Raw genomic sequence first — 25536 nt, 5'->3', positions numbered from 1 at the left:
CTTTCTGCTCTCCTCATCTGAATATTTAATTTTGCTATGGTAATTTGCATGGGTGCCCGTAGCCCTCCTCCTGTACCTCACCTAAGTCAACATTCTGTGTTTAATTTAACTTCTGTCCCTCATTCAACATCCACAAAATGCACTTCCAGCACAGATCTTTGTACAGGCACCCTGGTCTATTTTATCCCTTCCTAGCCCAGGTGCTGAGGCCAGGTATAACATCCAACCACAGGCCTGGCTAAGATCCAGATAGAATTTGTTTTGAAAGTAGATATTCTGTAATATAGGAAGACATCTTGGATTCTTTAATTTCCTTGTTTCTAACTTTGACATAGCCCAAGAAGCACCCTGTTCATTTCTGGTTCTACAGTGATGCACTTTAAACTGATTGGGGAAAGGTCAGGGAAACTAGATTTGAGTAAACAGTTCCATTTGAAGAGCTAACACAGATATGACCAAAAGGCTCCATTCTGCATTGTCATCTCTATGAGTTCCCTTTGTCCTTTGCATTTCATGTCAAATCAGTCACAATCAACTGGACTAAAGGAATGTTGGCATTGAATGTTGACGTTATAAAGCAACGTCAATTTGCACTGATCCGATTTGAATAGGATTATAAATGTCTGAATAAGCTTTGAAATAGTTACACAGGTTGTTTATTTAATACAGATTATGCTGCATGTTGTAACACAAAACTGATTTATTTAGAGTAAGCATTTTCTATTTAATAGTGGAGCACCAGTGACTTATGTAGGAGCTAGAGATTTAAGCATAGAGAACTCTAGAAACTGCACATTGTCAATCACCAGAATATTGGCCGACACCATATTAGTGTACATAAACTGGTTAAATGTGCAATTTGTCATTTTGTTAAAACAGCATTTCATTTTCATCATGCCACAATTTATCAAAATTATTTTATGCTCCTCTTTCGCACATTATTATTTTTTGTCCAAGTCTGTTACTGTTCGACATATTCATGAGAGCAGCTCAGGTTGCCTCCACCTCACCCACCCCCAGTTTTCTATTCCTTAAACCACTACCTATCCCTGAAAGGCCCAATTAAAACCGATTTATTTATTTCCTTGAGCGCATCTGAAATGAGAACAGGAGGTTTCATTTTAAACGTCATTTCAGAAATTGTTGAATTAGTCCAACACAGCTCTAAATAATTAAAATTCATAATCTCGTTTGAACACCTCCCCAAAGCACGAAATTCAACCAGGCCTGAAACGCCGCACTAATCCGCAGTCAATGCTTGTAAACACTTAGCAGGGGAACTTCGGCCTCTGCACAAACTGGCAAACCACAAGAAATACATGTGTCAAAACAAAATATCAGCGAGGAAGCGGCAACTACTAAAACATGTGAGTGGATTGTATCATATTAATTCAAGTCGCTGCAATGGCTCCTGTCTGCATTAGAACAGTATTTTAAAACTAGAACATGCACAGTATGAAAAAATATGCAGGTACAGAAAAAAAAAAGTTAACCCCGACCCAAATATGAACTATAATATTTCGTTGTTTTTAAACAGGATATAAATCTTATGGGAAATATTACAAATCTCCAATGACGGAAATGTCTGCAGCGGAACACCTGAACACATTATTACAAATAAATTGTTGTTGCATTTGGCATGAGAGCAGCTAGAGTGACAAACAACATATACAAGGTAAGTGAGTGGGGAGGTTGTGTGACAGTCACACTGAGGACAAGGTGAAGTTAGGGAGCGCCTACCGAGCCTACGAACAGTAGCTGTCAGCACAGGCACAGTCACACTGCCGAGTCGCTGCAGCTTCAGTAACATAGTCCAGAGCAGCAAAGCGGAGAACGGGGCTGGGAGACTCCAGACACACTTTCACCTCCAACCCTGAGCAGCTCCTTCATTGGCCAATCTCAACCAATTGCAACATTTTCCCCTTAACCTTTGGGCGGCGCAGAAGTTGCTATTTGTGAATGATTAAATAAGGGCGGATTCCGAGAAGCGGCTGGGATTTTGCAACATTTGCACAAAGATGGCAAGAGATTTGGAGTGATTGTGAGAGTTGAACCCGCTTTAATTTGCTGGTGTGAAGTGCCTGCGGGTTCCGGCCAGGGCCATGTCTGCCCGGGATCTACACTCTTTCTGGGAGTGGGGCAGGAAGATTGTCTGCGTGGGCAGGAATTACGCTGAACACGCCCGGGAGCTGGGGAACCCGCTGCCCGGCGCCGAGCCGCTGCTCTTCCTCAAGCCGCCCAGCGCTTACCTGCGGCCGGGCTCGGCGATCCGGCCGCCCCGCTACAGTCGCCGGCTGCAGCCCGAGGTGGAGCTGGGGTTGGTGCTGGCTAAGGGCGGCAGCTCCATCCCGCAGGAGGAGGCTATGGACTGCCTGGGGGGCTACGCGCTGTGCCTGGACATGACGGCCCGGGATACCCAGGAGGAATGCAAGAGGAAGGGCCACCCCTGGACTCTGGCCAAAGCCTTCGACTGCTCCTGCCCGGTCAGCGACTTCATCCCCAAGGACAGGCTTCCTGAGCCGCATGGCCTGACTCTCTGGCTCAAGGTCAATGGACAGCTCAGACAGCGAGGCCACACCTCCCAGATGATATTCCCCATCCCCTATCTCATCAACTACATCAGCGGGATTATCCGGCTGGAAGAAGGGGACCTGATCCTCACTGGGACACCTGCAGGAGTGTCTGATGTGTATGAACATGATGAGTTGCAAGCTGGCATTGACGACCTGGTCACCATGAAGTTCAAAGTGGAAAGCGATTAATTTTACTTCAAAAATGTAATTACTGGCACGCGTCTTGGTCTTTTGTTCCATTGTATTTTTTTTCTATATAATACAGCAGCGTGGAAGTGTGTCTGATAATCGCTCAGCAGCATACATTCAACCGGGGAAGAGCTACTGGTGTCCGAGTACCTAGAGTACTGCACCCTAACCAACTGCATCAGACTGGCATTGAAGACCAACATGCAACTGAAGCAAGCAATCATACAGTTTATATTAGTGAAATAAAGAATGAGATTTTCAAAAACTGAAACAAGTGGCCCAATGGCAGTTTTTTAAACTATCATTTCTACCCGGTTTCCTGTGGACCATAAACAATTTTAAATGGTGACCTAATCTCATGAATTATTTCCTATATTACAACAGTGACTGCTTTGTCCTGGATGGTGTCGAGCTTCTTGAAAGTTGTGGGAGCTGCACTCATCCAGGCAAGTAGAGAGTATTCCATCACACTCCTGACTCGTGCCTTGTAGATGGTGGACAGGCATTGGGGAGACAGGAGGCGAGTTACTTGCCACAGAATTCCTAGCTTCTGACCTGCTCTGGTAGTCACAGCATTTATGTGGCTAGTCCAGTTCAGGTTCTGGTCAATGATGACCTTCAGGATGTTGATAGTGTGGGATTCCATGATGGTAATGCCATTGAACATCAAGGGGAGATGGTTAGATTCTCTCTTACTTGAGATGGTAATTGCCTGGCACTTATGTGGCACAAATGTTACATGCCACTTATCAGTCCAAACCTGGATGTTGTCAATGTCTTACCGCATCTGGATGTTGTCAATGTCTTACCGCATCTGGACATTGGCTGCTTCAGTATCTGAGGACTTGTGTATGGTACTGAACATTGTGCAATCATCAGCGAACATCCCTACTTCTTATGATGGAGGGAAGGTCACTGATGAAGCAGCTGAAGATAGTTGGGCCTAGGTCATTACCCTGAAGAACTCCTGCAGTGATGTCCTGGGACTGAGATGATTGACCTCCAACAACCACAACCATCTTCCCTTGTGCTAGGTATAACTCTAACCAGCAGAGAGTTTTCCCCCTGATTCCTATTGAATCCAGTTCTACTAGAGCTCCTTGATGCCATACTCAGTCAAATGTTGCCTTGATGTCAAAGGCAGTCACTCTCCCTTCACCTCGAGTTCAGCTCTTTTGTGCATGTTTGGACCAAGGCTGTAATGAGGTCAGGAGGGAAGTGACCCTGGTGGAGTCCAAACTGAGCATCAGTGAGCAGAGCAAGTACCATTTGATAGCACTGTTGACAATCCCTTCCATCAGTTTGCTGATGATCAAGAGTAGACTGATGGGGTGGTAATGGGCCGGGTTGAATTTGTCCTGCTTTTTGTGCACAGGACATCGCTGGGCAATTTTCCACATTGCTGGGTAAATGCCAATGTGGTAGCAGTACTGGAACAGTTGGTTAGGGGCGTAGCTGGTTCTGGAGCACAAGTCTTCAGTACTGTTGCTGGAATGTTGTCAGGGCACATAGCCTTTGCAGTATCCAGTGCCTTTAGCTGTTTCTTGATATCATGTGGAGTGTGTCGGATTGGCTGATAACTGGCATCCTTGATCCTGGAGACCTCAGGAGGTCTATGACTCTGAGATAGAGATGGATCATCCACTCAGCACTTGTGGCTGAAGATGGATGCAAGTGCTTTAGCATTGTCTTTTGCACTAATGTGCTGGGCTCCCCCATCATTGAGGTTGGGGATATTTGTGCAACCTCCTCCTCCTGTTCGTTGTTTAATTGTCCACCACCATTCACCACTGGATGTGGCAGGACTGCAGAGCTTAGATCTGATCCATTGTTTATGGGATTGCTTAGCCTTGTCTATCGCATGCTGCTTCTGCTGATTGGCATACAAGTAGTCCTGTGTTATAGCTTCACCAGGCTGACACCTCATTTTTAGGTATGGCTGGTGCTGCTCCTGGCATGCCCTCCTGTACTCTTCATATGAAAGATAAGATGTCCAGTTTAAACCACAAGGGTTACACCCCCAGGTTGCTATTGAATGGTTAGATTTTGGGCACTAATGGCATACTCCTAAACATAACAGTCAGACTACCTATGGGAATAGCCAGCTGTAGTAACTGAAGCAGACCTTTAACAGTTGGGAATACACAATATGGCCTTATCAAGGAGCTGAGATAATGTCAAAACTACAAAATGACTTAATTTTCAGACTTGGTTTGTACCTGCAATGCTGGTGGAAATTCCTGCCCAGTGCAGCAATATGTTAACAGGCTGAGCAAGAAGTGAGTTGATGAAAACTGGAAAGGAAAGGAAGGAAACAAAAGTCCTTTCCTATAATGCAGATGATAGGAAAAGGTTGAAAGTTCCAGAGAGTACCAAAGGAAGAATAAATAGGTAAAACACTTGTATCTTAAGCAAATACTGCAAATCTATCACAAGAGGTGAAACAAAAAATACACTTTTTGTGATTGACCAGGACTCATTAACGTGCTGCTTACCAACCAAAATGTTTGGGAAGCCGGAGAGATGTGCCTGACCAGCCATTAAAAGGGTGGCAGGAGGCCGCTGCCAAGGACTCGGGTACAAGGAGATGAATGTTTTCAGGGGAAGGGGTGGGAACTGTAGGCCAGAGGAGGCCTAAGGTTTTCTTGTGGGACCTGGAGGAAACTAGAACTTTTATTTAAAAAAACTTACCATCATGGGCATCTTCTGGCCCTGTTTCTGGGTGGAAGGGTGGCATGGAAGCTACTACAGCTCGCCTACTCAGGCCTCAGGTTATAATGGCAGATAGGGCCCTAGTGATATCATCAAAGCCTAATCTGCATATTTATAAAGGTACCCACTAGCTTGGGCTGGGTGTCCTTGCTTCCTGCAATTATAAATTGCAGTTGGTCAGATTGAAGTGGGAAAGAAGTGGGTACAACGCCTGCTCCATTATAGTTGCGCGCCCCCCCCCCCCCCCCCAACCTCCTGGTTTCTGCCAAGTGGGGCTGGGAGGAGATTTAAAATCAGCCCCACTGACTCTGGTTAGGGCTCAACTACAGTAAGCATCAGCCTTTGACATACAATAATGCATTATTACTGTCATTGTCCATCAACGGACGAATGCTGGGAATTGGCCATTATGTACTCTGGACATATTTCTCTGACACCTGAGAGCTTTGGTTAACCAGATCTTATTTGCACCCCCATGGGCACCAGGATGGAAATATCTGCAAGAGTAACCACATACTCATCTGAGTTACAACTCACGATTGCCAGATGCACCACTGAGAGTTATTTTGAGAACCATATGGTCAATAGCACATGGAAGACAGGAACCCAGCTTCATCTAGTTTCTTAATTCATTATGACTGTATAGGCATTGGAATTGAATCAATAGTATACTATTACCAAATTAGATGTTATACATCAAAAAGAAGGCCTGATTGGCATTTCAGAACTTTATATCAACTGAAATTTATACAAAACTTCTTGGACAGAAAGAAAACAGGACAGTACTTGCAAAAAACAAAGGTCTACACCATTAAAAACTTTAAAGTAGTTCTGTATAATAAACATTTATAACTACCTTCATAAATTGAAATTGACAGGACAAAATACATGAAATGGTGTGAAAGACATCAACTTTTCTAACATTAAACTAGGACCTGAATATTGGGAAGAATCCCACCACAGTAACTGGAGTGCATAGAAATTTAAACCGATGGATTATTCACAAGAAATGAAACTAATGCACCCTTCTTGTGTTTTTAAATCGTTCTGGTGCTCCCCCCGCACCCCCACCTCGCAAAAAAGATTAAGTTGGTAATACAGGATGTATGTGTTTTTCAAAATTACACAAATCATCCACATAAACAATGGGCAGTTACCAAAAATTTTCTTCAAAGTGTTCAGGAATTATATTTTTGCAGAAGCAGCATGTAGTAACTTAAACAAGCATCTTTTTAAAAAGGCATCAGCCTTTGACATACAATAATGCATTATTACTGTCATCGTCCATCAATGGACAAATGCTGGGAATTGGCTATTATGTACTCTGGACATATTTCTCTGACACCTGAGAGCTTTGATTAACAAACATACATTCGAATTCACAACTTTGACAACACTTTGGGAAAACATCAATATATCTTGAAATGAAACAGTAATTTTAACACTTGAACCTTAGTTTACTGGCTACAGTTTACATATTAGAAGCTGAGACTGGCCACAATTAACATTTAAGCAGCTGTGTTCATAAATTAGAACTATGTCAAGGCAAAAAAGCATAGTTCCAACTGCGTTTATTTTTGAAACTTTGATAATTGGCAAAATAGCCGGGGGACAATCAGGAGAAATTATTCTAACAGGTGAGCTATTATAATCGGCAATGCACTGCCAGATAGGGTGGTGGAAGCAGATTCAATAGTAACTTTGAAAAGGAATTTCGATATATACTTGAGAAGTAAAAATTTACAGGATTATAGGGAAAGAGAAGGGAAATGGAACTAATTGGATAGCTCTTTCAAAAAGCTGGCGTAGACATAATGGGGTGAATTGGCTCCTTCTGTGTTGTATGATTCTAGCCAATTCGCCATAGCATTCCACACGGGGCTGAATTTTATGAGCGGTGGCCGCTCTCATCTCGGTGATCCGCTTGCACGGATGCGTCGTCACTGAGCCCCTGCGATATCTTGTGCAGAGGCTCATTTAAATGGAGGGGCGGAGCAGCCGCCTCCAATGACATAAAGGGGGTGGCCACTCCATCCTTCTAACGGTGTCTGGCACCACTGCGCAGGAGCCATTGCCGTTTTTAAAGGGCTTCAAGCCTTTCAATTTCATTTCAATAATTAAAGGTACCGCTTCACCAGAATCTGCCAAACACCTTTATTTCAACTTAGACTCCCCTCTCCCAACCGCCCCCCCACTGAGTCCTCATGTATTAGTGACATAGCCCCCCCAAAAAAGCACCTTTTCATTTTGTGAACTTTCCCCTCTAACTTCAGAACCTTTGACTCTCAACCCCTTCCCATCATCCCCACAACCAATTGCCCTCTCCCCCAACCCTGAAATGTTCACTTCTCCCTTCTCCCCACCAGTATCACGCCTCGGATCTCTGTACGGAATTCCAAAGGTGCGGGACTTCCGTTTGGTGACTGTAATATCAGCGTGGGATGACCGCTGGGACAAGGTAAGTTGATTTGCATGTTGTTTTAATTAATTATAATATTTAAATGAAGGCAAGCTGCACCGAGGCCTCAGCACCGCCAGTAAAATGCGGAAGGACTTTCTCGGCATTGGTGTCCATGGCAGGTGGCCCCTGCAAGTATTTTACGGGCCCCCCCGGCCACGATCTCTGACATCGAGGGGCTGGTAAAATTGAGCCCAGGGTGTCAACACCAAGTGCAGTCTTCAGGTGAATTGTTGCTGGAGGCCAAGGGATAATTGAACATCACACACAGATATAATTGTCCCCACTTTAAAGATTTAATATTCTGCCCTTATTTGATATTTTTTACCATAAATTCTGATGTCCACATTTATAATGGAAACCTGCTATATAAATGTGTCCCTCTGGCCAGTGGTAGCAATGCAGTGTCACCATTGGAGGTTAGGGTAAAATGTATTAGGGTGCAATTACAATGTGTTAAGGTGTAATTACAATGTGATAAGTTTGTGTAGGCAGTTTCCATCATACATATAAACATAGGAATATATAACTAAAAAATTTGGCAGGGAATATGTGCAGACACCAGATTTTTAATATATTACAAAAAGAGGTGGAAAAATGTGTGTTCCCAGAATAATTTCATAATTTGTTTTGGACTTGAGGGCCTTCATTTTAAAACGCAGCAGCCTAGAATGGGTTACCACTGGGATTAAAATAATAGCGATTGAAAAATCTAGTCTAATAGCTTTTTGAAGATATTTTAAAAATACATTTCCACATAGAAAATAATGTTTGCCTTAGTCACATTGTTGACAAACAGCCAATGACAGTGAACAATTTAAATTCACAAATGGGCTGGAGTTTATTAGTGTTATTAGAATTTAGAGATGCCTGGCTCACAACAGTGACTGTCCAGTTAGTTCAAATGCAGTGAGAACTGTAAAATGATGCCAGTTGCATGTAGCAATCTGCCCAGAGAATAAGGAGGTCTGCACCATTCCCCGGAGTTACAGTTTAGTATCAGAAGGGCAGTTGGGAATTTGGGTTTGCAACATGAAACCCAAAAAGTCTATCTTTTGCAGGCAGTTACACACCTCATCTTTTTAGCCTTAGATATCAAATTTCCAGGTAAACTTTGGAGTTGCATTTCCATTGCCATTTTAAGACACATTTAGACCGCTTCACATCAATGCAAAAGTGGTAAGATTACATGTAGCAATACATGGCAGTATTGAGAACATCAAAACATTCAAAGCTTTTAAGCAAGTATAGCTATCAATACTATTAAAGCACATGTTGCAAAGACAAAACTCTAGCGTCAGAGAGAATGAAACTTTCAAACCACATGGATGGCATAAACCGGTGCAAATTAAAAGGAATTGACATTTTACAGCAGAAATTTTACCTACCTAATATTACACAAGAACTGACTGTTTTATCAGTTAAAATATAAACTGACAAATTCCATAGTTGTGACATCACAAGGCAGCTTAATTGACATCATGAAGGTTTAAAATAACTGTCATCAATGTTTAAATAATAAAAAAAAAATTATGATTGGTTGAAACCTTGTGCTATGTTTTGTGCTAAGTGTGAAATGTTGTACTATGGGTGACATACAAGAGTGAAGTACTAATTATGATTCTCCTGTGTAATACCTCTATTTATAAGTGATAGCTTTGTCAATTATACTGACCACAGAATACATCAATGAGGATCAACTGGAAGATCTAAGGAATTGCTCTAAATTTCATGAACATTTTTCAAAGGCTGGAGCATTTAAGAAAGAGAACATTTCGAACCAGAGTGTGGGTAGCTCTCAACAAAATGATAGGGTCCTGGGGAAAAAGGTAAATTTAGAAAGTATGACTGTAAGTTTCAGCATCTGTAAATAAAATATATTTTCCACCCTAGCCACAAATAGTTTTCCCGTTAAGCATATACAGTAAATTGATTTGGCAAGCTTTTATTATGGAAACATTTTTTGTTTGATATGATGTTTGGTAACTTGCTTCAAAACATAATAATAGTAAGAAAATATCTAAAGACTAATTAGTCCACATAAACTGAGAACAGAACTTCTGGTTAATATCTTGCAGGCTAGTTTTCCTTGGAGATAAATTATTTGAACTCCTGGAGATCATCCATATAATTAGCAGCTGTTTCGGAAAATTGCTATGGTGGACAAAGTCTGACTGGCCTCTTCAGGATCAGCTATTTTGCAGGAAAGCAAACTTGTTCTTATTCCATTTCTTGCACTGCCTGATGCAACCAACTGTACACAAAGACAGAGAAGATTGTATTTTTATACTTAAAGAAAAACATGCACTGGTGAAAACTTGTACGAATACATAAAATAAACAAGCAAAGGTGCATAAATGAACCGAATCTCAAAAAAATATCTAGAGCCTAGTGGCTTTTCAACTTCTATTGCTATACATAATAAACAGCAAAACTAAACTCAAAAGTTAAAGATATATTTAATTTGCACAATATGTAATATACATGCAAAGGAAAAGTACTGTGGCTGCTGGAAATTTGAAATAAAACAGGAAATGCTGGAAATACTCAGCAGGTCTGGCAGCATCTGTGGAGAAAGAAACAGAGCTAATGTTTCAGGTCAATGACGTTTGTTAACTCTGTTTCTCTCTCCAAGGATGCTGCCTGACCTGCTGAGTATTTCCAACATTGTTTTTATTTCATATTTCCAGCATCTTGCAATATTTTGCTTTTGCTATTGGCATATTCATAGTTGACTGATTAATTTAGCAAATAACCCAAATGATGGCTCATAAAGATCTAGTTGCATGGAAATCTATTGCTGTTGTCACCTTCACAGCCACAACTATGCCATCTCTTGGTGGAAGTGTTTGCACAATCCTCCCACAAATTGCTCAAAATGCTTTCGGAATTTTTTTAACCACCGTTTTATTCAGTAATTAAAATTTCTACGTCCAAAATAAAGGTTTAAATAAAATTTAGAAATTCAGGAGGAGAATTTCCTAACCTGCTACAATAAGATGACAGGTTCCTGCCACCTGCTTCTGCTGTCATGTTACTTCTGATACAATTTTACCAGCTCTGTTGCCATCTTGGTTTTTCATCCAATTATTGGGTGATATTTGTCCTTTTCCACTCTTTTTAAAAAATTTTAAATTGAATATATTTTGCTCACCCATGACACTTTCTCCCTCCCTACCGCCTCTCCGGACAGCAGCTTCTTTGCCAGCTCATGAGCTTCCCAGTATGATGGCACCCTCCTTCTCTAATGTCAGCTGTGTTGGAAGGTGTGCCACTCTAAACAGACCTCTTCTACTTCTGCCTCCATTATTCTGTGACATCCATTGCAGTCTCAACTGCTTGTCTCATTCCTCTTTCTGCCCCAGAGGCTGTTCACCCTTTGCTACCATTTCTACCTGCCTACACCTTTGCAGCATGCCTACTCAGTTCCCAACCCAACTCCTGCTTTTTCCCCACTGGCTACCTTCTTCCCCCACAGATAATGCTGTTTCTCCTAGCTTCGTCACTGCTAAATAAACAATTAAATTGCTGCCTCTCCCAGCAGGCAAAAAAAAATGCAGCTTTTAAATTTACCTGCTCACAGCTCCAGATCTTTGCCCTGTTCTGCCATCCTGTTGCTGTCTTCTTCAATCCTTTAATTTTTATAATTGGATGCTTCTAGTTCTGGTTTGCCGCTTTCCAATTTTTTTGCACTACCTTTTGCCTTGCTCTACAACCCCACTACTATTTTCTTTTATTTGCTTATTTTTAAAAAGTGGCTATTTCTGGCCCTACCCTGCCTTGCTACCTTTCTCTTCAGGCCTCTGGCCATAAAGATTTTTCTTTTCCTTGCTCTGCACCTCATTGCTGTCCTCTTAGGGCCTTTACCCCCACTTCTAACCAACCTTGAGCAAGCATGGGTGAGTGAGAAGGCAGTGCAAGGGTGTTGAGAGGGCTGTGAGATCAGAAAGGCTATGGAACAACAAATATGGCCACAAGGAAGTGGTGGAATGCAAGAAAGCAAGGGAGCAGGACAACAAAAGAGGTTGTTATAAACAGCGTAATCATGGATTGTGGACACAACAGGGGAGCAATATGAAGAGGATGATAGCAGGCTAAAAGTAGTGAAAAGTCAAATCTCCACAAAGGCAATGGAAATGGGGCATACACAGAAACATAAAAAATAAAGAGAACAATTTTTACCGAATACTTTAGACACTAAAAAGCCCCTGAGGTGGCCACGATGGGTCTTAAGCCACAACATGTTTAGCACAACACGTCATCTTGGTAAAGGAGTTGAAACACACGCTAGCAACAGCCCCCTAGAGGCTCCTTATACAATGATTGCCACTTAAAATGCCTGCTAGCGTTCATAAAGAGGCTAAACAGTATTTTCATGGCTAACGCTTGTCCTAATGCCCTGTCCTAACAGCAACCAGTTGTTTTGGAGTAAACTAGGTTTGATGTTGATTTCAAGTGCTACTTAAAGGGATGCTCATCATTTCATGTTCATTGCTGCTGGAGCTGTGAAGAGGACCTCTTAAGCACATTGTGAGCCTTCTGGGACACTTTAGTTTAGTTTAGAGATACAGCACTGAAACAGGCCCTTCGGCCCACCGAGTCTGTGCCGACCATCAACCACCCATTTATACTAATCCTACACTAATTCCATATTCCTACCACATCCCCACCTGTCCCTATATTTCCCTACCACCTACCTATACTAGGGACAATTGCTAATGGCCAATTTACCTATCAACCTGCAAGTCTTTGGCATGTGGGAAGAAACCGGAGCACCCGGAGAAAACCCACGCAGACACAGGGAGAACTTGCAAACTCCACACAGGCAGTACCCAGAATTGAACCCGGGTCGCTGGAGCTGTGAGGCTGCGGTGCTAACCACTGCACCACTGTGTCAAGACTTCACCAACACTCAAGCAACATTTGAAATTCTCTGAGGAAATCACCTAAAAAGCATAAGTGCTATGCTGGTCAACTTTACTGGACACCTTAAAGGAGACATCAGGAGGAAGGGAATGCTTAGTCATGAGCATCTTCCTAGGGGTCCCCCTTGGTCTGGACGAGGAATGGGGAGGACACGTACCAGGCAGAACAGCACCAGCTGCTGGAGGGTGAGATGTAGGGCCTTCCCCCTGCAGATAGAGGACATCCTCCTTTGGATCTCCTCCATCTGACCTCCAGTGTCAGGTCTGAGAGCCTGTGTGCCCTTTCCCTCGGCCCCTGAGTCATCCTGCAACGTGTCACTATGGCTGGAATTTTACGCCACCCCAGCGAGCCGGATGGTGGCAGGGGAGGGGGGGGGTGCCGTAAAATTGAGCGGGAGCCTCCAGGAGGCCTTTCTGACCCACTCCTGCCTCCGCCCCACTTTACGTGGGCTGGGGGGGGCAGGCGAGAAACGGGCCACCTGCCCCAGGCCAATCAAGGCCCTTAAGTGGCCACTTAACAGTCACTTAAGGGCCTTTGCCGACCTCCACAGGGATTTTACCCGTGGCAAGCGGGCATCCAGGAGACATGAAAGGCTGCTCAGTGAAAGCTGGCAGCCTCTCAGTGCCCCGGGGGTGAGCACAGGGTGTCCGATTGAGGGCCTCCCCCGCTTCCCCAGCCACCCCCAGGACCCGAGACGACCTCCCCCCACACGACCACCCTTGCCTCTCCTGGTTGCGACCAATCACACCGGCGAGGCAAATCAAACTTACCTGCAGTCCAGGCTCCATGTCCTCGGCTGGGCTGCAGTCCCAGCAGTGGCCACTGCTCACGGTGGTGCTGCTCAGACTAAGATCGGCCGGTCCACGATTGGTCGGCAGCTCAGTGAGGCGGGACTTCCTCTCTCAAGCGGGTGGAAGTCCTGCCTCTGAACAATTAAAGCCCAGGGACCCGTAAAATGTGGGTCGGATCCCCGGGCCGGGCACAAGCGGATTTGCCATTGACTTTTACATCGGTAGCCAGTTCCTGTCTGCCTGACGTAAAATCCAGCCCGATGTGTCAGACAGGGCACTCCACACCTTCAGTAGAAGAGGGTCTAAGGAGCCACATATACTGCTCCACAAAAACTGTGACTAATCAGAACTTGAGTGCTATACCTGCAAGTTTCTGGTTCAGCCTCTCCAGGCAAGTTCAAATTACAGTAATCAGCAATTAAAATTGTGTGCTAAATCCAAACTTTCAAATAGGCATGTCTTATTAGCACTGCACACATTTAGCACCTGTTTTCACCCTTTGGCTAAAATAACCCCCGCAGAATGAGATACTGGGCTGAATTTTATTAGCGTGCTGCACATTGTGACCACCCTCGATGACATAGAGTGGGCGGCCGCTCCGTCTCCAGCAACGGCTTCCGGCGCCACCGCACAGGCTCAGTACCATTTTTAAAGGGCTTCAAGCCCTTAGGAAAAAACTGAATTTTTAAAGTAACATTATTGCTGATTTTGTTTTTTAAAAAATTAAAAGCTGGAGGCCTTTCCCAACCCCCCCTCCCCCCCACACAATGTTTTTTTTTATTGGCCTGCAATACGAAAATTAACTTTATTCCCACCCCGAACATCCCCTCAACCTTGTCACATATGCCCTTCAACCCCTTCCCATTATCCCCACATGCAATAAAACATGTTTTCCACGTTCCCCCCCCCTCCCCACCAGCGTCTCACCTCGGAACTCTGAACGGCGTTCCCAAAGCACGTGAGCTGTGGCCGGCGGCTGTAATATCGGCATGGGACGGCCGCAGGGACAAGGTAAGTTGATTTGCATGTTTTTAAAATTAATTTTAATATTGAAATGAAGGTCCCGCCGCCAAGCAGCGGGGGGTGGGGGGGGGGGGGGAGTCTGCACCGAGGCCTCAGCGCTGCCTGTAAAATGGGTTGTGGTGGGCCGCTCCTGCAAGTATTTTATGGGCCCCCCTGCCATGACACCCAACGTCGAGGGGCTGGTAAAATTCAGCCCACTATATATGCATTGCACAAGACTCAACACTAAGATAGGACAGATGCGGTGTGGGAATAGTCAAAGCCTTAGGACTAACAACTGGGGATGCAAGTGTTCAGCAATAGCTACACTCCCTTCCTTTACAGTATTTTCCAGGCTGCCCTACACTCATGCTGGATCCCTTCTCTCATCCACAAATCTAAAGTGATCCTTTATCCCTACCCAGACATCTTCTCATACCTTCCTTTCACTCACCACCTCAAAGCAAACTTACAGGTACTGCTGGATTCCCTCACCACACCCAGAAACCGTGACATGAAACTTCCTAACCTTCTGCAAGAACCAAATCCCTCTCTTTATCAATGCCCTACAACCGACCCCCAAAAATATAGCCCGCTGCTACCCACATCTCTCTTTCCCTTCCAAATAGCAACACACTCACCACAACAGCCTATGATATCTGCCATCTCTCTGCCCCACTACTCATTACATCCCACCTAAAAACTAAAAGAGAAGGAAACGAAAAACACACCGACAAGCTGAAAGAGAAATTGAGTAAAAGGTAAGACAGAAGAAACTGTAGAATGGCAAAACAAACATGACAGAAACAAGTGAGAGTGATACCATACACTCAAACTGACTATGTGGAACACCATGGGAGATTCACGAGTATTAATAACGTACAGGAAGACAAGAGAGGTTGTAATAGAGAAAGAGAAGTTGCAGGCTGGAGTTGTAAGATAAAGATCACTTATTACATAAGAAGTATATTCTTCCATTCTGTCCAGGGGTGTGAGAAAGGTTAGAACAGTTAGAACAGCTTCCTCAGATATGGGAGTACATAAGAACTAAGAGCAGAAGTAGGCAATTTTGCCCCTCGAGCCTGCTCCGCCATTCAATACGATCATGGCTGATCTCATCTCAGCCTCAACTCCACTTTCCCGCCCGTTCTCCATAACCCTTCAACCCATTACTAATTAAAAATCTGTCTAGTTCCTCCTTAAATTTACTCAATGTCCCAGCATCCACCGCACTCTGGGGTAGTGAATTCCACAGATTCACGACCCTTTGAGAGAAGTAATTTCTCCTCATCTCTGTTTTAAATCTGCTACCCCTTATCCGAAAACTATGACCTCCCCTTCTAGATTGCCCCACCAGAGGAAACATCCTCTCTACATACACTTTGTCAATCCCCTTATATACTTCAATTAGATCTCCTCTCATTCTTCTAAACTCTAGAGAGTATAGGCCTAAACTGCTCAATCTCTCAAACCCCTCATAGGGTCATAGAGAGAGATACAGCACTGAAACAGGCCCTCGGCCCACCGAGTCTGTGCTGACCAACAACGACCCATTTATAATAATCCTACATTAACCCCATATTCCCTACCACATCCCCACTATTCTCCTACCACCTACCTACACTAGGGGCAATTTACAATGGCCAATTTACCTATCAACCTGCATGTCTTTGGTGGCGGGAGGAAACCGGAGCACCCGGTGGAAACCCATGTAGTCACAGGGAGAACTTGCAAACTCCACACAGGCAGTACCCAGAACTGAAATAAAAACAAGAAATGCTGGAATCACTCAGCAGGTCTGGCAGCATCTGTGGAAAGAGAAGCAGAGTTAACGTTTCGGGTCAATGACCCTTCTTCGGAAGAAGGGTCACTGACCCGAAACGTTAACTCTGCTTCTCTTTCCACAGATGCTGCCAGACCTGCTGAGTGATTCCAGCATTTCTTGTTTTTATTTCAGATTTCCAGCATCCGCAGTATTTTGCTTTTAGTACCCAGAACTGAACCCGGGTCACTGGAGCTGTGAGGCTGCGGTGCTAACCACTGCACCACTGTGCCGCCCTAATTGTGCTGCCCTCATCTCTGGAATCAATCGAGTGAACCTCCTCTGAACTGCCTCCAATGCAACTACATCCCTCCTCAAGTAAGGGGACCAAAGCTGTACGCAATATTCCAGGTGCAGTCTCACTAATGCAGTTGCAGCAACACTTCCCTAATTTTATACTCTACTCAAAAGAACAAAGAACAGTACAGCACAGGAACAGGCCATTCGGCCCTCCAAGCCTGCACCGATCTTGATATCTGTCTAAACTAAAACCTTCTACACTTCCGGGGACCGTATCCTTCTATTCCCATCCTATTCATGTATTTGTCAAGATGCCTCTTAAACGTCGCTATCGTACCTGCTTCCACCATCTCCCCCAGCAGCAAGTTCCAGGCACTCACCACCCTCTGTGTAAAGAACTTACCTCGCACATCCCCTCTAAACTTTGCCCCTCGCACCTTAAACCTATGTCCCCTAGTAACTGACTCTTCCACCCTGGGAAAAAGCTTCTGACTATCCACTCTGTCCATGCCGCTTATAACTTTGTAAACCTCTATCATGTCGCCCCTCCACCTCCGTCGTTCCACCTCCTTCAGCAATGCCAAAATTCCATTTGCCTTTCTTATGACCTGCTACACCTGCATACTATTTTTCTGCGATTCATGCACGAGGACACCCAGATCCCTCTGCACCGAACCACTCTGAAGTTTCTCTCCATTTAGATATTAATTTGCCTTTCTATTCTTCCGACCAAAATGGATAACCTCACACTTATCCACGTTAAACTCGATCTGCCAAATTTTGGCCCATTCATCTGTATCCATTTGTAAATTTCTTATTTCTTTATTGCAACTTACTATCCCACCTATTTTAGTGTCATCTGCAAATTTGGCTATAGTATCTTCTATCCCTGCATCCGAGTCATTAATATAGCTTGTAAATAGTTGGGGCCCGAGGACCGAATCCTGTAGCACCCCACTAGTTACATCTTGCCAACCAGAAAAAGACCCATTTATCCTGACTCTCTCTTTTCTGTTGGTTAGCCAATCCTCTATCCAAGCTAAAAAATTGCCCCTAACCCCATGTGATCTTACCTTGTGTATTAACCTTTTGTGCAGCACCTTATCAAATGCCTTCTGGAAGTCCAGATATACTACATCGACAGGATCCCCATTATCCATTTTACTTTTTACATCTTCGAAGAACTCTAGCAAATTAGTCAAACACGATTTACCCTTCATAAAACCATGCTGACTCTGATGGATTGTGTTTTGACTTTCTAAATGTCTTGTTATTACTTCCTTAATAATGGATTCTAACAATTTCCTAAGGAAAGATATTAAACTAACTGGTCTATAGTTTCCTACTTTCTGCTTCCCTCCCTTTTTGAATAAGGGTGTTATATTAGCATTTTTCCAATCCACTGGAACCTTCCCCACATCCAGGGAATTTTGGAATATTATAACCAATGGATCCACTATCTCCGCTGCCACTTCCTTTAAGACCCTAGGATGTAGGCCATCAGGCCCTGGGGACTTGTATGCCTTCAATCCCAATAGTTTGCTCAGTACTTTTTCCCTAGTGATGATGATTGTTCTAAGTTCCTCCCTTTCTATAACCTCTGCATTACCTGTTACTATTGGGATGGTACTAGTGTCCTCCACCGTGAAAACTGAGGCAAAATACTGATTTAGTGCCTCCGCCATTTCTGTGTTCCCCACTATTAACTCCCCAGCCACATCCTCCAAGGGACCAACATTCACTTTAGCTACTCTCTTTGATATACTTATAGAAGCTTTTGCTATCCGTTTTTATATTTTGCACTAGTTTTCTTTCATAATTTACCTTTGCTCTTTTTATTACTTTTTCAGTAACTCTTTGTTGATCTTTAAAAGTTTCCCAATCTTCCAGCCTGCCACTGGCCTTTGCAAAATGCTATGCCTTAGGTTTGGACTTTATGTTATCCTTAACTTCCTTGCTTAGCCATGGATGTTCTTTCCCCCTCTTACAATCTTTCTTCCTCTCTGGAATATATTTTAGTTGGGAAGAATTGAATATCTCCTTAAATATCTGCCACAGCTCATCAACTGTCCTGCCTTTTAGTCTTCCTGGCCAGTCCACTAGGGCCAAATCTGTCCTCATGTCTATGTAATTACCTTTGTTTAACTCCAGAACGCTAGTGTGGGGTTCCAGTTTCTCGCCCTCAAACTGAATTTGAAATTCTAGCATGCTATGATCACTCTTCCCTAGAGGATCTTTAACTATGAGATCATTAATTAATCCTGCCTCATTACATAATACCAAATCTAGAATAGCTTACTCCCTGGTTGGTTCCACAACATATTGCTCCAGAAAACAATCTCTAATACATTCAATGAAATCTCCCTCGAGGCTCCCCTTGCCAAATTGATTAAGCAGGTCTATATGCATATTAAAATCACCCATGATTATTGCCATACCTTTCTTACAAGCCCCCAGTATTCCCCGGTTTATACTGTGCCCCACTGCGGAACTACTATTTGGGGACCTGTAGATTACTCCCACCAGGAACTTCTTTCCCTTGCTATTTCTTATTTCTACCCTGACTGATTCTACGTCTTGATCTCCAGTGCCTATATCATTTCTCACTACAGCACTGATCTCTTCCTTTACTAACAAAACTACACTACCTTCTTTTCCTTCCTGCGTATCCTTCCGAAATACTGAGTATCCTTGTATATTCAATTCCCAAACCTGGTTACCCTGCAACCACATCTCAGTAATCGCCACTAAATCATACCCATTTGCCTCTATCTGCGCTGTTAACTCATTAATTTTATTCCAAATGCTTCGTGCATTCAGATACAAAGCCTTTAAATGTGTTCTATTATCAAATTTCCCTACTCTTGTATGATTCCTTGGTGCAAAATGACGTTTACACGTTCTGTCCCTACCTTTTATTTTCTGATAACAATCAGCCTCATCACTAACCTGCACTCCTACCTTCTCCTTTAACTTTGACTTCTTAATTTTCCATGCAACTGAACCTTCCCCCCACCCCGCCCCACTATTTAGTTGAAAGCCCTATCTACAGCCCTAGTTATGTGATTCGCCAGGACTCTGGTCCCAGCATGATTCAGGTGGAGTCCATCCTATTGGACCAGCTCCCTCCTTCCCCGGTACTGGTGCCAATGCCCCTAAAATTCGAACCCAATTCTCCCACACCAATCTTTGAGCCACGCATTTACCTCTTTAATCCGGAGATTATTACCTTTTTGGTAATATTGGAATTTGATAGTATTGGAATTTGGACAGAGTTTTGCTTTATTGCAATTTAAGAGCAATAGAGCAGAAAAAGTGTTTGCTACAAAAGAGAATTTCAAGCTTCTTGGAGGCAACATTAGCAATGGAGATGTGCTAATCTAATAATGCATTATGTTAACAGTAGCAACTATATTATGACACTGCACCTGTTAGTAAATTTATTAGCAAACATTTCTTTTGATGATGTTTTTATATTATTATAAATTAGGTTTTATTGAAGTGAAGCTATAGCTTTTCAGTTATTATTTTTGAATTACAAGATTTTAAAATCCACTAAAAGGTTTCACAAGTCTCTGTCTGAAACTCCCCATGTAATGAACTCCCAATATTACTTGTGATGCCATAGCAAGGTGCCAAGAAGTGGAGTAGGGCTACAGAAATTATCTTGGAAGAAGCTGGATAGTACAGCTAGACTACAAGATGGGAAGGGAGGGGTGCAATTAAACAAACTGCAAAAAATCTAAAAGGCTTTTTAAAATCTGCTTCCTCCGCCTAAAGTTTTGCTTTCAGAGTGGGAGAGCAGTGTGGCAAAACCACCTTAACACCCAGTCACCACACAATCTGTGGCAGACAAGAATGACAAAGCTGATCCGGCTTTTGATCTGGCTGTTTGAGATTGTACTTTTATCTTCAGAGTTTCATTGGAAGATCACCTGACACATTTGAACCATATCTACCGAATGATCAAGCTACATCAGGGCATTGATGATGATGAGCTGACTTGGCAGGAGCCCACTCCACAAGCTGTTGAAGTGATCCCACCCCTGGAGGGAGATGAGGATACATCCCACATGGAGGAAGTGGACTGAAGCTGCTCTCTTCCTTTTCCGCATTCTACCTTGGTGTATTCAAATTAGTTTACAGCATTTAATTTGGATGTGCTAAAGGATCTGTTGTATGGTGTATGTAAAGCAATGATCATCTGACCAGTCTGTTCAGATAAACATGGATGGGGTCTGCTCCCTTTAGGGGAGCGAGTGAGCCTTGCTTATGTCCTTTTTTATTTTAAAAAGCATGTCACTTTTATTTTTACAGCTTTACGTAAAATAAAATAAAATCGGAAACCGCTGGTGAATAAAAAAGATAAATACATTGTTAAGGATGAATAAAATCCAAACCTTTAGATAGATTTTGCACCTCTCCAAAAGGAAATTCCATTTTAATGATGTTTTCTGCTCTTCTGTTAAGCTGCAAAACTCATCAGTCTAGGAATTAAAGCATAAGATACACAGTATCAGTTTTGTAATCTTAAATTATCAGATAATTAATAAGACAAATTTCCTTATATTGATCTACCATAATTTAATGCAGTAGGGTACAATTCTCAAGAAATCCTGGGTGAGAAATTGGGCTTGTTAATGCCCGTTTTCTGGGTGCTACAAGTACCCTTAGAGCTCCAGAGAGTGTGGGATGAGGGTCAGGTGGAATGTGAAAAGAAGGATTATGTATGAGGTTAGTCATCTTTGATGGTTTCAGCTCCATTGCTGGCCTCAGCAATGGCCGTCCCAATCATGGCCTGCATCATCTTCCACCATGGGCGTTTAGGACATTCAAGCACACCTGTCCCCCTCTGGTTAGCTCCTGCAGCTGCTGGTTGGACACTATCTTTTCCACAAGAGAGAGGGAAGTGTGTCAACGAGTGTCATGCAATCTGTTTTGGTGATGTGGGGTATGGTGAATTACCCAGTGTCTGAGGCTAGTGTTGTAGTTAGTAGAATATGGCATGTGAAGCTGCATTCATTGACCTTGACCACTCATTTGAGATCATTGAACTTCTTGTGGCACTGCATCCATGTCCTTGGGGCATTAACCTTAATGCTATTTGCTCCCACTGCCTTCTGAGCTTGTGTCTGGGAGGCCTCTCGTGGATATAGGATATCTCTCCTTTTTTCCACCTCCTCCACCAAGGTTTCCAGTGCAGCATTCAAAACCTTAGAGCCTGCTCTATCCCACGTCATGCAATTCTTCAAAGTTTCCCAGGTCAGATTTGCTGGCAACACCTGATCCAGCCACAATGCACCTCACCTTTAAGTCTAGCTTTAAGCAGTGCAGGCTAGCCTTAAGTGCTGCTAGCCACTCACAACCTTGGTCCCATGCTGATGCATTCAGCTAATCGACAGCATGGTTAATGGTGGTTGCATGCTGAAAACATTGAAATGAGCAGGCAGTACAATTAACAGGCATGAATTAATTCTGCATTGTGATCCTCGCACCAATTTTTGGGGGTTATTGAATTTCACCCCCCTCCAGTTCTCTGTCAGTTTTTTTATTCTTCGTTACTGCTCCAAATTCTGAAAAGATTTTAATACCCACAAATTTATGTTAATTAAACAGCAAACTTGAGCACAGTATGCAATGAAAATGTGCCAGCTGAAAACAGAACTGAGAATCTAACAAATAACATCTGAATGATGCCCTTTATATTCACACATTCCCCTGTGCTTATTTACAAAGCTTTTCTAGAAGTCATTCAGTTACCATCATCCATCTTCAGTGATCCTCCAATTACAGCTGTTGTTTGGCAGACTCCGGTCTTTCCTTTTGTTGTGTGAAAGGTGGAATAGCAAGATGAAGCTGGAGGAAACTGTAAAGAGGATACATTCCTCACAAATCTGACTATGGTGCTGCCAGAAGAGAGCTTGGATATAAGTTCCATGAACTTGTCAAGCAGTGTGCGAATTCTGCTTTGGCATCCTGTACACAATTTCTCAATTTACAGAATGTTCAGTTGCATCTCCAGCTCTTGTGTTAGTACTACAATTATGCAGTAGGTCTGCAACTTCCTTCTCCTCAGCTTAACATATAGATCAGTGACCCTTCCTCCCAATGTAGCTTTAAAAACTGAGACAGGAAATCTTTTCACCTCTAAGGGCAAAAGCGAAATTTTTTTTTCCTGATGGTAAATGAGGTCCAACTTATTGGGTGCTCTAAGTGAAGTAGCTCGCAACACAAGGGGGTGGGGGGGGGGGGAGGGGGGGCTAAATTGGACCAAGTAGCACAGGGATTTTAGGTGCCACACGGGCAAATAATAATGAAAAATGAGGTCGGAGATGAATACGAACACTACTGCTGTGGAAAGCGTGTAGGACGGCATCTTAGTAAGCCACTTTGTGCGTGCAAGTTCGAACAACATGCAGAACAGTGAGATGATGTAAATCGGTATGCAACACTTCTTTGACACCAGCGCTGCCATTTCAAACTCCAAATTCCAACTAACACCCCATCTAACCTTGCACAGCTGAACGCTTTAAACAGAATGAAGGATCCCCACACCCAACCAGCACTATTTAAAGGTATCATGAACTACTTACAAGTTTGTTGCCGAATTATTTCTTCTGACTGCTGGTGCAATTATGTGTTTTTGAAACTTTCCTACACTTAGCAACAGTCTGGATAATTTTGAAGTGGTTCTTTGGTCATTTAAAATATTGTGCTGAAAAGTTACTTCCAGACATCAGTGGCCTGGTAGGTGTTCCACAAGGAATTGAGCAAGACTGGGAGAATGAAGGGAGGCCATGCAGAGCAGCACAAGCTGCTAAAAGAGGGGCGGGTGAAAAGGGTTTTCAACAGTTGACCATATCTGCCAAGGGTCTTTAGGAAGCAATTCATAGAGTCATTTACAGCATAGAAGGAGGCCATTCCACCCATTGGGTCCATGCCTGCTCTCTGCATAGCAATCCAGTCAGGCCTACTCCCCCGCTTGATCCCTGTAGCCCTGCAAGTTTATTTCTTTCAAGTGACCATCCAGTTTCCTTTTGAAATCATTGATTGTCTCTGCTTCCACCACCCTTGTGGGCAGCAAGTGCCGGGTCATTACCTCTCGCTGCATAAAAAAGTTCTTCCTCAAATTCCTCATGCATCTCTCACCCAAATCCTTCAATCTGTGTGCCCTAGTCCTTCTACTATCATTTAATGGGAACAGTTTTTCTTTGTCTAACCTATCTAAGCCTGTCATAATCTTGTACAACCCTATCAAATCTTCCCTCAATCTCCTTTGCTCTCTTACCTTAATTTCAATGAGGATTAATGCTTGAGAGCTTTTCATTTCACTAAAGAGGCCATGACAGAAATTTGGCAGTGCTGTTAGGGAGGGAGCTCCAGGATTTTGATGCAACAACAGAGAAGGAACAGCGATATATTTCCAAGTCAGGATGGTGTGTGACTTGGAGGGGAACTTGCTGCCTGTCACCTTTGTTCTTCTAGGTGGTAGAGGTTGCTGGTTTGGAAGGTGCTGTTAAAAGAGCCTTGGTGAGTTGCTGCAGTGCATCTTGTAGATGGTCCAGCACCTTCCAGGCTGCTTCTGGAGGTATAAGCAACCACTCACAGTTTGCAGTGCACTGCTGTGTGAAGATCATCAATGAGGTTGTCTATACACATATAGACTGGACAAATCAAATTTGCAAAAAACACTTTGGAAGGCAACCTTGAGCAGCCCTGGGCCTAGAAGGCTTCATATTGCAACATCTCAGCCTCCGCAAAGACGTTGGCGGAGTAGCAGGGATGGGAGTAGGAATGCTGTCATCTTGAGAAAAGACAGCAGGTTTGTGTTCCATGGAGCCACTGCCACTCTCCTGGGGCAACTCATCAGCAATCCTACTAAGCTGTTGGAAAACAGATTGATGGACTGTTTGATGTCCTGGAAGCCCCTTAGAACAGTGGTATCCCGAGCCACGATGGCAACAATCTGAGCTGATTCCATCATTTAGACCTTTGGTGGAAGTTATTTGCATTGCAATGGAAGCATCGGCCATCAGACACTGCATCATGGTGTGCTGATGGAGTTCACCACATATTTCATGCTGGAAAGGATGGGCTCCAAGCTTTGTGCAAAGCCCTGTGCCAAGTTTATGCTGGACTACTCCATGTTGTTTGACATTGTGCACATGTATTCTGACAGCCTTTCCAGTACACCCATCAGCTGTCTTCCATAGCCTGGCCCATTAAAGTCCTCATCTAATTCCCAGCTGCAGAAGTTCTATGCGACGTCACTTTCCAATGAGCTGTCACCTGTGCTATTCTTTCCCCCGTTCTGGATTCTGTGCACTTGTGCTAAGTATCTGACAAGCAGGGTTAGTCTCAGACATGATCGAATGACAGTGTCTTTTCATTTTTACTTTCTTCTTCCTCCTCTGACTGGAAAGGTTCCAGTTCTTGGGTATTTGAAATGACAAAGGGACAAGGGTTGAGTTGTAGTGAGGGAAGAGGAGAAAGTAAGAAGTGTGTGCTTACACTATCTGCAACTTGTGAGTCAGAAGTGATTCTAGGATGAAGGAAAATTGGGAAGAGAGAAGTATGCAGATAACGTCATCTATGATTCCTTCCACTCCACCAGTAGCCACAGTCTTAGCAATGTTACTTCCCATGAGGGCCAGCACTGTTTCCTCCATGGGGGTTAAAACAGGTAGGCACGGCTTGTCCTCTTCCAGTTCTTTCCTGCTGCCTGATATTTTGTGCCACCTTCCCCTGTAAGAAAGAGGGAAATGTGTCAGTGAGTGTTCACTAATATGTTTGGCTTATGTGGTGGTCTTAGATGAAGAGCTG

General features: G+C 43.5%; 3 protein-coding genes across 3 annotated transcripts in view; 1 reads left to right on the top strand and 2 right to left on the bottom strand.

The window, feature by feature from the left end:
• The window catches only part of hagh (hydroxyacylglutathione hydrolase), a 33994-nt gene extending 31576 nt beyond the window's left edge, over positions 1-2418 (bottom strand). Inside the window, exon 1 of the mRNA XM_068055764.1 lies at positions 1741-2418. Coding sequence (XP_067911865.1) covers positions 1741-1810 — 70 coding nt within the window. The 5' untranslated portion in view covers positions 1811-2418. The remainder of the gene's footprint in view (positions 1-1740) is intronic.
• fahd1 (fumarylacetoacetate hydrolase domain containing 1) lies at positions 1968-3036 on the top strand. Its single transcript, XM_068055765.1, has one exon. The coding sequence runs from the start codon at positions 2103-2105 to the stop codon at positions 2760-2762; it is 660 nt and encodes a 219-aa protein (XP_067911866.1). The 5' UTR covers positions 1968-2102; the 3' UTR covers positions 2763-3036.
• Positions 3037-10063: 7027 nt separating this feature from the next.
• The window catches only part of meiob (meiosis specific with OB-fold), a 92847-nt gene continuing 77374 nt past the window's right edge, over positions 10064-25536 (bottom strand). Inside the window, exons 13-14 of the mRNA XM_068056754.1 lie at positions 21114-21200; positions 10064-10186 (exon numbers count right to left, since the gene is read on the bottom strand). Coding sequence (XP_067912855.1) covers positions 10064-10186; positions 21114-21200 — 210 coding nt within the window. The remainder of the gene's footprint in view (positions 10187-21113; positions 21201-25536) is intronic.

The sequence above is a fragment of the Heterodontus francisci genome, chromosome 24 (genome assembly GCF_036365525.1).
Source record: "Heterodontus francisci isolate sHetFra1 chromosome 24, sHetFra1.hap1, whole genome shotgun sequence".
Classification (NCBI taxonomy): Eukaryota; Metazoa; Chordata; class Chondrichthyes; order Heterodontiformes; family Heterodontidae; genus Heterodontus; species Heterodontus francisci.
This window is presented reverse-complemented; position numbering and strand designations above follow the sequence as displayed.